This window comes from Physella acuta, unplaced genomic scaffold (assembly GCF_028476545.2).
Source record: "Physella acuta isolate Inbredline_101_S28 unplaced genomic scaffold, ASM2847654v3 ptg000571l, whole genome shotgun sequence".
In the NCBI taxonomy this organism is placed as follows: domain Eukaryota; kingdom Metazoa; phylum Mollusca; class Gastropoda; family Physidae; genus Physella; species Physella acuta.
Window position 1 is genome coordinate 266,067 of NW_026732090.1, and position 18,156 is coordinate 284,222.

Genomic DNA, 18,156 nt, shown 5'->3' on the forward strand with positions numbered 1-18,156 from the left:
GGGGGGGTGCAAATCGAAAGTTTGAGGGGGGGGGTGCAAATGAAAAGTTCGAGGGGGGGGGGTGCAAATCGAAAATTTGCTCCCGAGGGGGGCGCCAAATTGAAAGTATGTCCCCGGGCGCCGGGAAGGGTCGCTACGCCTCTGAACATCGATATGTTTCCAAAATCTTGTCTGAACTCTCTCAACATAGAGTATTTTAATAAATTCCTAATACAATTTATTAAAACAGTCTTCTAAAACGCAAAATAACGGCTAGAATTTGTTTTCTAACATTGCTGTTTTATAATGCAAAAGTGTGACTTCCCACCATCAGACCCCCTCCCCCCTTTTTGTCACGATGTGTGACGGAAGGGAAGGGGGAGGTAAAAATCGTTCCAAAAAAGCGTGACGTCATTTATGGATGACCCCCTACAGTGTTTCTTCCAGACTTTTTTCTCCGGGGGGGCACTTGAAATCTTCGGGGGGGCGGTAGACTTTCTTCGGGGGGGCGGACAGTGTTAAAAGTATATATTTTCTATATAAATTATATAAATTTCATTTCGTTCGGGGGGGCGGTAAAAATTTTTTGGGGGGGCTTTGCCCCCCCCGAAGAGATGCCTGGAAGAAACTCTGCCCTTGGACTTAATTTTATTTAGGCCGTATTGGTTTATTTTTCATCTTTCACTACGCTTAAAGTAAAACAAATAGATTCTAAGATCTAGATCTAGCCCTAGGCATATTATAATACTATTATAATAATTATATTATTCGTTTGATTTTTAGTTGTATGATTTGGTTATTTTGTAGTTGAATGATAAATGAATGTATGTTTCCAAATGTGATTTTAAACTGGCAAATGAAAGTTAGGAAGGGAGACTACTAGAATCTAGATCTAGATCTAGAGGTAATAAAAATCCTAAGCATTTTTTTTTAGATTTTATCAGAATCATACGAAATACAGATCTAAATCTAGATTTAGAATCTAGGTTTTAAAATAAAGTTAGTTAATTTAGTTTTACTTAAGTCTAGGCCTAAATTAGTAAATTTTTAAAAATATTGTAAAAAAAAATGAGTCTAACTCTAAAACTAAAGCCTAAAACTTAAGTTTTACTAGTTACTAGATTCTAGAATCTACTAAAAAAAACAATTTTTGGTAGGCCCCTAATCTTTAGACTTTAATCTATCGTTTTAGTTTTAGGTGCGTAAAATCGGCCGAAGCTAGTAATGTGAGAAATAATTAATAGTTGCCTCATTGTTAAGGCTTTAGTTTTTAATAGAAGGGTAATCTTAGCATCTATCGTTTTAGGTACGTAAAATCGCCCTGGGCTATAATCATGTATAATACTAATGTATAATGTAAAAAACAGGTGACTCCTTAAATTAAATTTTAATAATTTCACATTTTGAGGAGGATTTATGTTTTGAAAAATGTTTCCTTGGTTCATTTATGTACCTGTTTTTAAACAATCGAATTATAACTGTAAGTTTGAGTGGTTTCCCCTGAATCTCTATAATTTTACAAAAAAAAAAACAACTTAAACAAGATGGCTGACTGCTTAAGTCGCCTTAAGTGAATGAGCTTGGTTGCTGCTGATGAAAGCATCGCTAGTCTTTATTTTTTTACTGAAAAGTTTTAATACAAATGTTTAAAAACAGGTACATTAATGATTATTAATGAAACTGAAACATTTTTGTAACTTTAAATCGTCTTGAAAATATGAAGTAATTACTAAAAAAATTGAATGAGTCACCTTTTTTTCACATTACTAGCTAGTCTCAGATGATTTTACGTAGGCCCTACCTAAAACGATAGATTACCCAATTTTTATACTAGTGTCAGATAATAGAATCTTCTTTAAAAAGGGGGTGTTAGGTTAACTGGTAGTTAACTAAACACACACATTGCTAGCTAATGTCAATGCTAACCCTGTCCCTAACCCCAACCCACCCTAGGGTCCTAGTCCAACCATATGCCTAACCCTAATTTCTAACCATGAAATTAGTCGAGATTACAGTTAAAAACCCAACACACCTATTTTATGGAAGAGTCTATTATCGGACATCAGTATATAAAATCATCCATAAAAACTTCTAGATCTAGACTCCAGTTCAGTGAGTCAAGTCCAGTGTGTCACTGACTGAATGCAGTCAAGTGTAGCGTAGTCTATGTAGGCCTACTCAATAATTAATAATTAATTACTAATTATTAGGCCTAATTACTATAAATTAATTAGGCCTAATAGTAGGAATACTAAATAATACTAGATCTAGAATAGGTTCTAGATCCAATTCTAGTAGTTAGATTTAGTTAAATTTACTCATAGATTGAAATTTTGAGTTGATGATTCAATTCTATTCATCTACACTATATTGGTATAAGCCTACATTACATTTATAGTACATTTCAAGATGTCCCTTGAGTGTCTCATAGCGTCAGCCGCCAACCAAACAAATGCATGCTTTCGCAGCATGTTGTTTGGCGACGGATGTCATGCAATGTGTAAACACAACATTTTGTTTAGCAAAAAAGGACTGAAAAAGCCAGTGAATTTTTTTCTCAGTACTACCTATTATTGTTTTATTCATTCTAAACCAGAAGTTTTTAAATTACCTTTTGGATTCCTATGTTGAAAGTAATTTATACTTATATTAATCAAGAACTTTTCTTTAAAGCAGAAATGGCGTTCATCACTCCAGAGCTCAAAATAGATGAAATAGAGGACTGGTTTAAAATTGGACTAGAGTCAACTAAAAAAAAAATAAAACCATTGGCAGCCTCGTATCTTGGGGGTCATATTTTCAACCCAGAAACTGGAGGAGTGTATGAATTTGACAAGCAGCGGGATTTAGATTCAAAACTCCCCAAATACAAAAGGTAATTTTTGTGTGCATGCATATGAATGTGTGTCTGTGTGTATAAATGTGTTTATATGCATATACTTATACACACTCAAATAATTTATTTTTTACAAATGTGTTTACTTTTGTTTTCCAGAAGCAACTATGTATCTAACAGACAACAATATGTTGAAGAATTTGTTCAGAAAGAGCAGGAAGAATTATTTTCTAAGACATATGTTAGTAATTATATGTTTATGTTTTTAAGATATTAATGTGAATTAACATTAAGCTAATAAGTCTGTAAGTTGTAATTGCACCTCTTATTCTTAGAAATTATAGAAATCTTGTTCTCTCATGCTAAACCTTTTGAAACAGTATGTATCTGACATTTTTAAATAATTTGTATAGTAATTTTTTTTTTGTATAATTTAAATTATGTTGGTATTTAAAACCAAATATGTAGAAAGAAAGCAATCTATGCCTATTGTATATTTGTCTTGTCAGGGTGCTGACGGTAGGAATGTTCCAGACTCTTTAGCAAATGAGCTTGAGGCTCTAGAGCTTGACAGCACAGCTTGCAGTGGCTTGCCCAGTGATCACATCCCAGAGGGAGCCACAGATGTTTATAACAACTATTCCTTCCAGCAGAAGTATGTGGAGTTACCTGTCTTGAGTTCTAAGGAGGAGGTGAATATTTTTATTTCTTGTATGAACTATAAAATCTATTTTTTTTTCTTCTGAAGACAGCTTTTTAAAATCACCATTTAAAAATATTGTTGCTGTTTAAAAGATGATTTTTGCTCTTTAATTCTCATTTCTTTTTCATAATTCCATAAGTAAAGTGTTTCCAGTGAGAAAACTAAAAAAATCCTGATTTACTTTGTTTAATATCAGGATTGACACATTAAGAGAAATCTATAAGTAATAATAACTGCAAAGATTTATTTTGTTTATGTGGTATTTACATATGAAGGAATTGGATGGTCACTTGACACTCAACTGTCTTTTCTTATAAATTATTTTTAGTGTGAAAGCTTTTTTTAAAATCTTTTTAATTACATATTAATAATAGCTAAATACATGTAACATATAAATGCTAGATTCCTGTAATTGTGTGTAAATTGTGTGTGCATTATTCCAACAGATTGTTGCAACAATTGAGAGCAACCAAGTCACAATAGTTCAGGGGCCCACAGGATCAGGAAAGACAACTCAAGTTCCTCAGTTTATTCTTGATCACTATGCCACAGAGTCCAAGTATTGTAACATAGTGGTCACACAGCCCCGTAAAATAGCAGCCATTTCCATAGCACAGAGAGTGAGTGATGAACGTGGCTGCTCTGTCGGATCTCTGTGTGGCTATCAGGTAAAACAATTTTTTATCTTATCAGGTTTGTACTTAATATTTTTGGATTTTAAGGTTTGCCGAATGATTATAAAAATAAGCAATAATTATTGTTTCAAGATGTAAATAATTGAACCTTTCAGATCGGGCTTGAACGCAAAGTCAGTGCAGATACGCGGATACTATACTGTACCACTGGGATCTTGAAAGAAAAACTTATCTTGAAGAAAAATATGCATGAATTTACTCATGTGATTTTGGATGAGGTTGGTTGATAAAACAATTTTTAATCCTTTTCACAGCTTAGGTAAATCCCCTTAGAGCAACTAATTCCCAACAACAGTGTGAAATTAAATGCTGTTGGTTTGTCTGAGCCTGAGTCTTACTTTGATTCTAAATAGGTAATGCTAAAAAGGTGAGGAGTCCCACATGCAGAAATGTTTGAGTGTAGTTGAAATGGCAGGAATTATTAAATAACTTTCACTGTGTAATAACAAAAATGTTTCCAACCCACAATTTAACCAAATGCCAGATAAAAAAATATTCAATTTTAATAGCCATCAGAGTTAAACAAAGTTTTAGAGGTTTTAAAGTCTACTTGTTTAACAAAAATTTTGGAGATTTAATTTTTTGAGCTTAATGTTTTTGAAATAAATGAACTTGTGTAATTCTGTATCAACTATTAAGGTGCATGAAAGAGACATTGAAACAGACTTTGTGCTCTTAATAATAAAGAAATTATTGAGAACAAACTCAGGTCATGTAAAAGTAAGTATTTTATCACCTCAGTTTTTTAAATTACTCTTTGTTGTGTAATTAATTGTAAATGTAAAGGGGCATAATGCAGAGGCAAAAAAGACACAGAATATTTCTACTTTATCTGCCATATTCATGGTCAGGCCTGAAAAGTTTCTTGTACTTCATGGTCTTACTGGGCATAGTGCTGACCACATTATCCCTTTATATGCCGAGGTCAAGAAACTCCACTTCATCTGCCAAATGGATCGTTAGGTCTAAAGAGGAATCTTTACTTTTTCTATTGTCTTACAGTCCTTATATATTCTGCTTCAACCCCCACCAATAAGACTCATGAAGTTTTCTAGCTATGATGACATAGCAATATTCTTCATCAGGTTGATATGAGCTAGAGCTGGGGAGCTGGTTAGACTTTAGCTGTCCTACAGAACACAACCAAATCCACATTCCTTACCTGGATTAGAACCTGAACCAGGGGTCGGCATGGTCGAGTTGGTAAAGCTCATGGTTGCTAAATCGAAAAGTCTCGAGTTTGAAACCTCGGGCAGATGAGGCTTGTTAGCTGGGGACAGCCACGCTTCTAGGAGAGACAACTCCAAAATTAAACAACTGCTGCCTCGTAGTTTGTTCTTGGTTGGACAAAGGCTATGGAAACAAATTTAAAAAGAAAAGCAGGCTGAAATCTGAGTCAATGGCCTCAATGGCGCATAACCAGTTAACATGTATACTTAATTGTGTTGGAGGCGTGGTAGAGTCAGCAAAGCTCATGGTTGTTAAATTTTTAATAAGTCTTTAGTTCAAGCCCTCTGGCAGATAAGGCATGATCCCTTCCAACACTATAATTAAGAACGAAGAAGAAGAACCTGGAACCTGTAGTTGAATTAGAACCTGGGCCATGTTCTTGGATTAGAATTTTAAACTAACTTTTGAGTTAACAGTTATAATTCTACCTGTTGTTCACTAAATAATCGCTTGTATGAAAACATTTGATAATTGAATATTTGTCAAGAGCTCCTTGTTCAAGACTGTTTTTATTCCAGGTTATTCTCATGTCTGCAACATTTGACACTCAGATTTTTGCCAATTACTTTGCCATACCACTCCGCAACAAGCTGGAACCTGCTCCAATCGTGACTATTGGGGCTGGACACCATCGAGTCTCAGAGTTTTTTGCAGATGATTTATCAGCAAGGCTTGGAGAGGTGAAGGCTGACTTTTCTGCTTTTGATTTATATTTTTTGCGCAAAGGAATATAATGCTTTATCTCAAAATTTAAAAAAATAAGAAAAAAAAAATCAGAGCTAATGTATATTTATATAGTATAATAAAACATGGACTGGATAGATAGTTCCTTCAATAAAACATTGGGCCTGATGTACAACATTTGCAGCTGTCCATATTTCTGTTTCTGTTGTCTGACCTCAGTTTCCTCCTGTTGATGAAAGCAAACCTGAAATTCACCCTGCACTGTATGACATAGTTATTGGACTTGTTAAAGAATTTGATCTACTAGAAGAAAAAGAACAAGGGTAACTTTTCAGTTTATTACAGAACAAAAATTTGCATGTATATTTTATTTTGAAAAGTGCTGATGTTATACAATTTTATGACACTTCAGCATTGACCAGAGAACAGGTTTTGCTCCAGTACGAGGAACTGTTCTAATGTTTCTTCCAGGTATGTCCAACTTTTCTTACAACTTATTTTTTATTTTAATTGTAAAAAAAATATTTCATAAATTATATCTACCTTAAAATATTTAAGTAAAAAATTGGCATCAATGGAGGTTATATAGAAGATCACTATGCATAAGAATTTATTATATTCAGTTAAAATTTAATAATTAAATTTCTTACAATAATAACAATATGTCAATGTTGGCAATAAGGAAAATTTGGTATAACTATTTTCTTAAGTCAGTCTAGTTGTTTAACTTTGATTATATTATATGAAATATAAATTATAAAGTTTTTAAGTGACTATTAAGTTTTGAACCAACATATTTATTAAAACTTTTGTTCATAAATATTACTAAATCATAAAATAATTATGTTACTAGGATATTATGAAATAACTAAAATCCTGGACAAAATCAGACAACTGGAAGATACACACTTGTAAGCATAATTTACCTGTATTTACATCTACTTCATACTTGGTTTATACTTTGATCAACCATCTGGTTTCTAGCCTCAAGTTTTTTTTCTTTCCCTAAAGTTTTTTAAGGGCTCATTGCTAGATTGGTTGTAAAATCCTCAGTCTTATGTTTAAAATAACTTCATTACAAGTTTCCAAATGATATAGAATGCCGATATTATATCCACAAACTAACAGATTTAGTTCTCATTATTTCAGTATCCTCCCAATTCCACTTCATTCTTCTATAACCTTAGATGAACAGAGTAAAGCATTTATAAAGCCTGCAAAAGGTTACAGAAAGGTAGCTGATAGCACTTTAATTAAAGATATAATATGGTTTTATCATCATTTCTATTCATAACCATTTAAACATGAAAAAATTGCCAATTATATAATGGGACTTACTTAAAGTTTTCAATATTTAGTTTAATACATTTTTATTAGTTGATGTTTTCATTGCTTTGAGCATATGTATTATTTTAAAGCTAATTAAGCTTTCAATACTTTTTCAGGTTATCATTTCAACCAATATTGCTGAGAGCTCCATTACAGTTCCAGATATTAAGTATGGTAGGTAAAACATTAGTTATGAGAACAGTGAGGTGAAAGCTACTACAAGAGATAATTTCTTTTATCCTTTTTGTCTAGAAGTTATTGTTTCTTTTTAATATTCTTACGATCCGACCCGCAGCGTCATATGCCGCTATATAGTTGTTTTATTTTCTACTTTTCAGTAATTCATAATTTGCGAATTCAGCAGTACCAATGCTGCCACTGAATATATTTGCTTTAAAACACTGTCAGTAGCTCGTTAAGGACGATAACCCCCCCCCCCCTCCTTTCCCCAACCTCTACCCCCCCCCCCCCGTGAAAGCAGCCTCCTCTTAGTTACCTCCCCTAAGTTTAAAATCGTTTCAAACTAAATTATCTGCCCCTAATAGCCGTCACTAAACCCGGCTCTACGATTGTAAACATTTAACGTGGACCACAGCTCACCAGACCATGTAGGGTTGGGACGGTAGGGAGCGCGCTTACAGGGTCTCCAAGAAGAGAATTATATATATAGATGTTGATTCTTTATATTTTATTAAAAACTGCACTTGAGAATCTGGTTGTGTTTTAAGACAGTAAATAAATTCTCCTGCAGTCATAGATTTCTGCTTGACCAAATATTTCAAGTCTGTAAATAATTTCTCCTGCAGTCATAGATTTCTGCTTGACCAAGAACCTGTGCTGTGATCCAGACACCAATTACACCCAGCTACAACTTGAGTGGGCTTCCAAGGCTAATGCTAAACAGCGAAAAGGTTGGTGTTATACACAGTACAAGGGAAGCAACCATAAAAAAAACATTGTAGGTTATTACCAGCTAACAATTGTGTCACTTGCAGGTCGTGCTGGGCGAGTTTCAAATGGTCGTGTGTATTACTTGGTACCTCGATGGTTCTTTGAAAGAGTTCTTCCAGATTTTGGCACTCCGGAAATGCAGGTTTGTTATGTGATACCATTTGTACTTGAGGTGTAACATTGGTATTTGATGTGTTAACATTGGTACTTGAGGTGTAACATTGGTACTTGAGGTGTTACATTGTAACATTGGTACTTGAGGTGTAACTTTGGTATTTGATTTGTTCATTCATTTTTTTCTTTAAAGCTCTCATGGCCAGTGGAAGTGAAATATGGAGATGATGTAGGGGGGGGGGGGGGTTTAGTATATCTATTTGAGTCTACATCCATGCCATATTAATAAACCTTGGTGGTCCCACATCCTATTTCCTAATAATTAGACCAAAAATAAAATGTATTAACATTTTTAGAAACAAAATTTTATCTTAACCTGGCATTGCTGATATTTTACTTCTTTAACTTGCTGACTTTGTGGCATTGTTACAGCGTGCTCCATTAGAAAACTTGATACTCAAGACAAAAATCTTCAACATGGGAGAACCTAAAGCTATCCTGGCTTTAGCCCTGTCCCCACCCAACCTGGATGATATTGAGAGGACAATCCTCAGTCTCAAAGAGGTGTTTTATTGTTTTACATGTTTATCCACTCTCTGAATTTTGTTCACTAATTTTTTCGCCAAGTTTAGCATTCATAAATTCAGGTACATTTGAAACATTTTATAGTAACAGATGGTGTTTAAAAAAATTCAAAACTTAAGAGCATTACTAGATCTAGCTTAGCTTAAAAATGTATCTCATAAATAAATAACTGTGGCAGTAAGCGAAACCACTAATTTACTCTACAGGTTGGTGCTCTAAGTTCTACAACTGGAATAAGTAGCAACCCACACGATGGAGACCTAACCTTTATTGGGAAGGTGTTGGCTGACCTGCCTGTGGATATAAGAATTGGAAAACTCTTCATACTGGGACATGTTTTTGGTGTCTTGGAGGAATGCCTTATTATTGGTGAGAAACAGTTCTTCTGTCAGTTGTACCACCTCTTTGTACAATGTTCACTGTACTGTCTAGAATTTGATGAGATGTTACATTCCTGTTTGTAAATCTTCTTCCAATTAAAAAATAATATTTGGTAAGGCATAGAATTATTTAAAAGAAAAATTCCTCAGATAACATTATATTTGAACCTAAATAAAATCTAATCTGAGACAAATTCTCTTCTAGGTGCTGCGTTGTCCCTAAAAAGTATTTTTGCCACACCCATGCAAGCTAGACTGGAGGCTTACAAGTAAGGCACTATTTTAAAACATTTTGATTTAAAAAATTAAAAGTCATTATGTTTGTTTTTATAATCCTTATAATTTTAAAAGTTTTCATTACCATCTGTTGCATTTATTTTGTGTTTTAGAACTAAACTTAGCTGGTCAGACAATTCACTCAGTGACTGCATTGCAATACTTAATGCCTACAAGGTAAATTCTTGCTTTTCAAAACTCCTTTTCTTAGATATAAAATACTAATTTTACCTAAAGAAACAAACAACATTTGACAAGATTGTAAGGATATACTACACAACCTGTGTTGTCTACCCTAACGGCCAGATAACGGGAGGAAGACAGAATCTTGTGTTTTAATTTTCTCAGTACATTTTATATTCTTCAATATTCCTTTCTATTACAGTAATTATTAGAATTGTTGTTGAGGTTTTAGTGGTGTAGAAAAAAGACAGATAATCATGCATGCTTGTTGTATTGTGTGCTGTAAAGAACCCTAAAAAATACATTTATAATGAGAAGAAATTTCTGTTGGCAAGGTTTGGGAGAACAGGGTGAAGATGAAGGAATTCAGCAGGGCAGGAGCTACAGAGAAACAGTGGGGGGCCAAGAATTTTATTCAAATCAGAGCCATCAAAGAGGTCAGTTTTCAAGCCTGCGCGTGTCAGAAAACAAAGTAAAATAGAGCTGTTGCTTGATTCTTATTAACTTATTAAACACTGTCGTCAGGTGCAAAAACTGATTGAAGAACTGGAGTCCAGACTTCTCAAGTTCAACATTTCAAGTCCACAAGTTCGTCCCAGCTTTAAAGGCAACCATACTAGTGCAGTGGAGCGGATTATTTTAAAGGTAAAATGACAAAACAAATAACCTTTGACCTCTCAATGATTTTTTTATTTGGCTGCTATTGAATGATGATGTAAATATGAAACAGAGCATCATGTGCATCACATATGTACATTATGTATTTTATGAAACCTTAATTTTTTACTTTCCTAACTTCCAAGTAGACATCATCTCTGATCATTTCTATCTGTTACAGTTGGTATTATGTGGAGCCTTCTATCCAAATTACGCTGTCAAAGAAGAAACAGATGAGCATGAGGCAGTCAAAACCCTTTCAAACAATGATCCTTTAAAGACAGTCATGGTGAAAGCATCATTTTATCATAACCTGGTTTTTTTTGTTTACAAAACCAAAAGAGCTAAAATAACATATTTCAATAAAGTTGTTTTAGCTCTTGTGATATTAACACTTCTTTATATTCTAAAAATATATTTTTCATATAAATATTGCAGGTCAAAGGTCTTCCTATAAACCAAGGAATTTTGTACCAAACAGAAATAAGAGAAATTTTCAAAAGTTGTTGGAAAGATCCGCCACCTCTAATAAGTTTTGAGCAGACAAGAGCCTATATAGAGTTTCCATGGAAACAAGGGACTATGTCAGAAGGGAGAGTTCATCCAGGTGTATATATAGCCATTAAAATCAGGTAATTATAAAAAGCATGTTTTTTTTGTTTACCATCTTTTTATTTATCTTAAGATATTTTTTCTGTTATAATCTCTGTGTATTATGTACATTAAATCTCTTGTAAGCTTCCTATCTGTGTATTTTGTTCTTTTGCAAGCCCCCAATTTACAATTTTCGTCTTTAGGAAATAATTTTTGTCCTTACAACAAGAAACCAAGAACGGTTCTCTTTTAGTTTTCGAGATTATGGTTCATTAGACTGTTGAGTTCATTAGATTTTTTGGAATTGTTCATACTTTTAGAGGTGTGTGGCTGTAGTGATCTAGGCACTGCTGTGTAAGGATCTACTCCCTACCACTTGACCCTTGGATTTATGTTAATTAATAGGTCAAATTATTTTCTAATCAGACAGTTGGGAGTGAAAATGGGTCTTAGTATGTATGACAAGGAGGAAACACAAAAGCGCTTAAAAAATGTTCAGGAGGCTACAGCCAGTCAGAGATCTACCAGTGACCTGCGCACAAACAGGTATTTTTCTTACGTTGTTTGACTTTTGTATGTTAAGTTAGCTTTTTATAATAAAAGTACATATCTTTTGTAAATGTCAATTGTTGTTGTTCTTTTTTTTTTTTTTGTTATTACAGCTTATATAGATGTTGTGTATACATCATGTGTTTGGGATATGTTTTCATCCTGTCATAATGTTCAGAATAAATTTTGTTCCACAGAATGAAAGCTGACAACATTGTTGGTGAGAAACAGTCTTCATACACCGTCACCATTGATCCAAATATCTCGACACTTTTACTTAGTGTTACAGAGGTTCGTAGTGCATTTAAAAAATTGTCCGTCTATTAGCTTGTTAGGAAATATTTTGATACAACATATATATTTTAGTATCACAAAAGTTTCTTAAAATGTTTTGTTTTTAGCTCATTTAGAAATAGCTTGATATCAATTTTTTTCTACAGGTAATGGAGTGTGGCCATTTTTGGGCACAGTGTGATGATGTAAACACACAGAAATATCTTACAGAAGTCCAGCTTGCCCTAAACAGTCCAAAAACAATTCTAAAGGTTAGGCAGGTTTTAGCCACAATGTTGCTGTACAATGTCGATATTAGTAAATAACAAGCAATTATTGGTTCCATTCTGTTAACTCTTTTTATTGCCTTTTCAGCCTTTTGAGCATTCTTTGCAACAAGGCATGCTTGTCGCAGCACCTTATGCAGATGGTACAGTGCAATACTACAGAGCTAGAATAGAGGAATTCACTACACAGAAAGTCACTGTTGCTGGGGGAACCTACAGATCTGTGCTATCTGCTGTGGTAGGTCGTATGGATGAATGAAGTTATTTTTTTTTAAATTCTAATTACATCTTCAGTTTACGAATAGTTTAATGAAACCTTTGCTCACTTGCAGGTTTTCTATGTTGATTATGGCAATACTGAAGTAATAGATGTCAGCCAGCTAAAACAGTTGCCACCCAACTGTCTCACGCAGCCTTTTTTGGTAAGTCTTGGTTAGTTGTTTTATCACAATCTTTGTTGGAGGATAACCATTCATCATTTATTTACATTGATCATTACAAAAAATAGTTTACTACTTTTGTAAAAAAAAAAATTATTTTTAGATGTAGAATAAACGTTGATTAAAAAGAAAGATGTTACTACCCCAAGTATAGGTTTTGAGTAAGAAGAAAGCTGTTGTTACCCTAAAGATATTTTTATTACAGGCTGTAGAGTTTTACCTGAAAGGAATCCGTCCCTCAAGTGTCCGCTGTACAGATGGTGTGTGGAGCAAACAAGCTAACGAGCTGTTCAAGACCTGGACATTGAACAAAACTTTGTATGCCCAGGTAATTGTTCCTTTTAACAATGATGAGATGGCATTTGTTATCTTACTGCTACACAGAGTTCTAGCTTATTAGTTTTCAAGTTATTTTTTATAAAAATAGTACTTCTAAATGGTTGTTATACTGAAAATTATACTTAAAACCTGAAATTGTAGACTTACACTAATGCAATTATTTTGTGTACATATTTCATGTAAAATATTTTTATTTCTGATAAAAAACTGGGTTTTTTCTTTCATCAGTCTACACACACCTTACCACCCTTTTAACCTTCTATACTTCTGTTATATACACTTGTCTCAAAAAGATTGAAAATTAGCCCTATATTCTTTAAATTGTAGGTTTACTCAATCGTGAACAACACGGTGCGTGTGAGCCTTGTGACCAGATACCCAAATGGCCAAGAGATTTGTGTCAATGATGAGCTCATCCAGCAAGAATTTGCTGTCCAAGCAGAGGAAACTTTCTTATCTCAGGTCAGATTTAACAATCTTGTGAACGGAAACTTTGATTTCTGTAGGTCAGATTTAACAATCTTGTGATTGGAAACTGATTTCTGTAGGTCAGATTTAACAATCTTGTGATTGGAAACTGATTTCTGTAGGTCAGATTTAACAATCTTGTGAATGGAAACTGATTTCTGTTAGAATTTTCTTATCTCAGGTCAGATTTAACAATCTTGTGAATGGAAACTTTAATTTCTGTAGGTCAGATTTAACAATCTTGTGACCTGAAACTTTGATTTCTGTTAGAATGTTCTTATCTCAGGTCAGATTTAACAATCTTGTGAATGGAAACTGATTTCTGTTAGAATTTTCTTATCTCAGGTCAGATTTAACAATCTTGTGAATGGAAACTTTAATTTCTGTAGGTCAGATTTAACAATCTTGTGACCTGAAACTTTGATTTCTGTTAGAATGTTCTTATCTCAGGTCAGATTTAACAATCTTGTGAATGGAAACTGATTTCTGTTAGAATTTTCTTATCTCAGGTCAGATTTAACAATCTTGTGAATGGAAACTTTAATTTCTGTAGGTCAGATTTAACAATCTTGTGACCTGAAACTTTGATTTCTGTTAGAATGTTCTTATCCCAGGTCAGATTTAACAATCTTGTGAATGTTAACTCAGCTTTCTGTCAATACTGTCATCAAGATTGGAGTCTCATGATTTATGTTTGCACCTGCAGCAAAACCATGAATGGAGAGAGAGCCTTAAAACAGGGGAGAGCAGTCAGGTGCAGCCAGACTCTTGGCTACAAGTCAGTGTCCCGGATAACACCAGGCCGTCAGATGTCAGGAGCAGAGGGAAGAAGGTACATTGTTTTCTTTTATCCAGTCCTTGAATCATTTACTTTTGTTTTAGTTATAAGAAATTCTATTTTCATTTATCAAATTGACTTACATATAATCTCGCCTATCTGGAAAAAGTTTAAATGAAACTTATTGTGTATGGTCATGATAATGACAAACTTGCATATGATGAAGGAAGCTGTGAAAATAAACCTTTATCTTCACAATTATTTACTTACACACCAGGTCATTTTTTTGTATGCTTTGTTTGGCATTTTTTCAAGGGTTATCTAAATTTATCTTTATTGTTTCAAGATTTTCTTGGTTGGCCCTTACAACCCATTGGAGATGACCTTTAGCTGTTTAACAAGCGGGGGAAGACAACTGTAATTGTTTTTTCTTATCATGTAGCATTAAATTTAAAAGCTTAAAAAAATTATTTTTTTTTACATTTTTAAAAATCATTCTAAATCTGATTTATTTTGTTAATCCTCAGAACTTTTTAAAATTAAGCATTTTTATTATTTAAGAACATTTCGTTTCCAGATCTGTAAAAATAGATCCAGAAAGTGTCAATTCTGTAGCTATTGATGATGACCCACAAAACAAATATTCACGATTGATGGTATCCAGCTTTATTGGACTGAACCAATCTGGGAATAGTATGGTAGCCAGGAACACGACCATCCTACCACAGATACCTGGCTTGCCAGCTTTAGTCACTCTTGTATTTGCCCCATTTGTGGAATACAGGTAACCTAAGAAATAAGGCTCACTTCTTTCCTTTACTCAGAACATTATCTTTGTTAAACTGATAGATTAGATGTATTCAATTATTTGTGCACACATATCATAAATTTTTTTTTTTAATATTCTAATTTGATTCAAAAGTAGCTGTAATGTTTTTGAACTAAGCAATTTATGAGGTAGTTTAATAAGTAGCATATAGTCCACAGCACCAAAAAAAAACTATTGTCTCTGTATTATTGTATCATGTTGTGAAATCCTTGCACAGAACTGATCCCAAGTGTGAACGTTACATTGGTGCCTTGTGTGGACTTGGCTATGATGAAGACAATCTACCCATACTTCCAGACCATGACATAGCTCTTACTTTTGAAACTAATTTTGGGACAGATGATATTGTTATGGTTGGTTTTTAATATTTCATTATACATTTTGAAAAATGCTAATGTATTTGACAGCTGGAATGGCTTGACTTAAATGGTTATATTTTGTGTTTAGATTAACCAAGTGCGAATGGCCATTAACGTTGCCCTTGGCACAGAAGATGCAGTAGTTTGCTGGGGCCAGGATATCCTGACCAGGATACAGGAAACTGCTAGGGATAAGTTGTTGACGTAAGTTCTAGGCCACATAAATAACGTGTACTTCTAGAGTTAATTTACTATTCAATTTGTATACATCTGTTAACCAAAGAGAGTGTTAAGTCAATTTAAAAGATTTATTAAAGAAATAAGATAACAAGCCTGAGAAGTTCTGAAGGCTATGTAACATATAGCTGCATGTGCTTGTTACATATACATTTAATGTATTAAGTTTAATCAGTTATGAATAGTTAGACGTTACACAAGTTACAAGTGGATAGATTTTACTGCTTTGATGTCTTCTTCTTCGTTCTTAGCTGCTTTGATGTAATATTTGAAATTGTTGTCCCTTTATGCTGGCAGGTTGCTGAAGAAGAAGAGAGAACCTGTCACACCACAGAACTTCCTCAGGCCTTATGACTGGAATCTGGTATGCTGGATCAGCACAACATTTTTCTTCACTATATTTCTTTCTTTTTTTATATTACCAAACAAATCATATAAAGGTTGACTGGTGCTTGTGTTCATGTAAAGGTTGACCCTAATCTGGTGCTTGTGTTCATGTAAAGGTTGATCCTAATCTGGTACTTGTGTTCATGTAAAGGTTGACCCTAATCTGGTGCTTGTGTTCATGTAAAGGTTGACCCTAATCTGGTACTTCAACACAACCTCACTGACACTGAAGCTGACTCAGATCATCTACTGCCTCTACACAATGCCATAGCTTTGGGCTGTGAGCAGGAGAAAGAATCCACAGAGCAGACCAAACCAAGTAAAGAATATTACATCAAGCACTTGAAAATGTTGAAGAAAATTGCAGAAAGGTCAGTTAGTGTATTTAACTATTATGTTACTAGTAGCCTACTTTGGCTTGATGAGGTGTAATTAGGTGTAATTGTAACATGATGATAGTTTTACTAAATGAGGTCAGACTAGATCAAACATTACATCAAGCACTTACAGAAAAGTCTGAAGTTTTAATTACCACTTTTGCTTAATAGTGAAATTTTTAAAATACAGAGATAGACACACTGCTAACATAAGTTCATTACAACTTAAAATATTTATTACTGATACGATACTGTTGATGTTAAATTAGTTTCAGTTCTGAATTTATTTTTTACTTCTCTAGTTCTCAGCGTCAACCTGTACGTTGTGAAGTGTGTAAGCTAACTGTAGCATCTTCACACATCCTTGCCATCCATCTGCTGACTGAGAGACACTGTCACAATGAAGCTTTAGTTTATGAAGGAAAGTTTCCTCGTGAGAAGTCTTAGTTTACAGTAGTAATTGCATTGAAGTATTGTTTTAATGTCTTTCAAAGGATATATTACAATGGTTTTTAAGAATTATTATTTGAGCTTACCTTTGCAACAATCAAATGTGTTTTAATTTTTTAATGATTTTTATTTCTTGTTTAGTTAAGTATCAGTAAAGCCATATGTACCAAAAGATCTGATGTGACATTTATAAGAATGTAAATTATATCAATTGATATAAAATAGGACATTTTACCTTAATGATCAATTACTATCCAAAAACATGTCAACAGTGGTTCACAGGGCAAGTTTTAACCAATGCCGCATGATATTAAGCCTTATTCCGCAGACTATTGGAAGCCTGGGGCAAAGCACTGGACACACACTACTAGATGCCAATCACTGTCCATGTTTTTATACACTTTAAAGCAAAATGTCTATTTAAAACACATTCCAATTGAATGCCTTCGAAGAAGCCATCAACTCAAGACAAGCCACTCCAAAATGAGCACACAAGTCGTTTATTTCCCAGGCCATTTCTGTACTGCCACAGTTCAAAAGAAAAGAAGCTCCCTTAGACTGAACCACAAAAAGTGGAGTATTGTTTGAATATCAAATAAAATAAATACTTGAATCAGTTCCGTTGGATAGAGTCATGTACATGTAAATACTGTTGTCCCAAAAACTCTGAGTGGTCAGTTTTCTGTCCTCTGAACCAACCAAGGCATGGAGTAGCAGATTTGAACAACCGCAAATGTATGTCACAGGTTTCCAAAGCAATTCTGATGTGATAGTCAATAACAAGTTTGTTCACATTTTTAGTTGAGATGTTTTTAATTCTCTTCCTTGTTAAGATTTAACACATCTGGCATCAGTTTTTAAAATTTGAAATCATTTGTTGATTTTCTTAACATCTGAAATTATCTATAAAAGATTCCTTATTAGATTGTTTACATCAATTTCTTGTATAAAAGTTTATGTTCTCAGCACAAATGCCACACCCCACTTGAAGATTTTAAGCCTGTTGTCCTTTTAATTTACTGCTTGAGCCAAAGCTTCCCATTATTTCAACTTTGTGTGTGTGTAAATATTTAAATTATCTTACATATTGAGTCAGTAAGTATAATTTTCTTGGGCAATATTTTATGTTGTGACACCTGGAGTATTTTTTGTATCTAAATGACTGCAATAAAACAGTTAAAACAACT

The 18,156-nt window shown here is 33.8% G+C and overlaps 1 protein-coding gene across 5 annotated transcripts; it reads left to right on the plus strand.

Annotated features, from left to right (window-relative positions):
- The first annotated feature begins 612 nt into the window (after positions 1–612).
- On the plus strand, positions 613–18,150 carry LOC131946809 (ATP-dependent RNA helicase TDRD9). Of its 5 annotated transcripts, none has more exons than XM_059307777.1 (38): positions 613–638; positions 2,656–2,854; positions 2,975–3,056; positions 3,325–3,507; positions 3,965–4,186; positions 4,309–4,431; positions 4,853–4,933; positions 5,962–6,123; positions 6,347–6,450; positions 6,540–6,598; positions 6,981–7,038; positions 7,277–7,361; positions 7,573–7,630; positions 8,263–8,367; positions 8,452–8,549; positions 8,954–9,085; positions 9,313–9,475; positions 9,692–9,755; positions 9,876–9,939; positions 10,281–10,382; positions 10,471–10,590; positions 10,784–10,891; positions 11,041–11,234; positions 11,623–11,742; positions 11,943–12,036; positions 12,186–12,290; positions 12,394–12,543; positions 12,638–12,727; positions 12,951–13,073; positions 13,412–13,546; positions 14,259–14,384; positions 14,677–14,747; positions 14,908–15,114; positions 15,377–15,512; positions 15,607–15,722; positions 16,053–16,119; positions 16,329–16,513; positions 16,822–18,150. In XM_059307777.1, the coding sequence occupies exons 2-38, from the start codon at positions 2,658–2,660 to the stop codon at positions 16,964–16,966; spliced, it is 4,434 nt and encodes a 1,477-aa protein (XP_059163760.1). In that variant the 5' UTR covers positions 613–638; positions 2,656–2,657; the 3' UTR covers positions 16,967–18,150. The 5 variants fall into 5 exon arrangements, with proteins under 5 accessions (XP_059163760.1, XP_059163764.1, XP_059163763.1 ...); XM_059307780.1 differs by lacking the exon at positions 613–638 and adding an exon at positions 865–883; XM_059307779.1 differs by lacking the exon at positions 613–638 and adding an exon at positions 868–883 and having other exon boundaries at positions 2,653–2,854.
- Positions 18,151–18,156: the final 6 nt, after the last annotated feature.

Bases quoted from the DNA above. Each gene is read 5' to 3' on its own strand.
- LOC131946809 (XM_059307777.1), top strand. From the start codon at position 2,658: ATGGCGTTCATCACTCCAGAGCTCAAAATAGATGAAATAGAGGACTGG. The intron at 7,631-8,262 runs GTAGGTAAAACA...TTTCTCCTGCAG, and splicing joins AGTTCCAGATATTAAGTATG to TCATAGATTTCTGCTTGACC. The intron at 16,514-16,821 runs GTCAGTTAGTGT...TTACTTCTCTAG, and splicing joins TTGAAGAAAATTGCAGAAAG to TTCTCAGCGTCAACCTGTAC.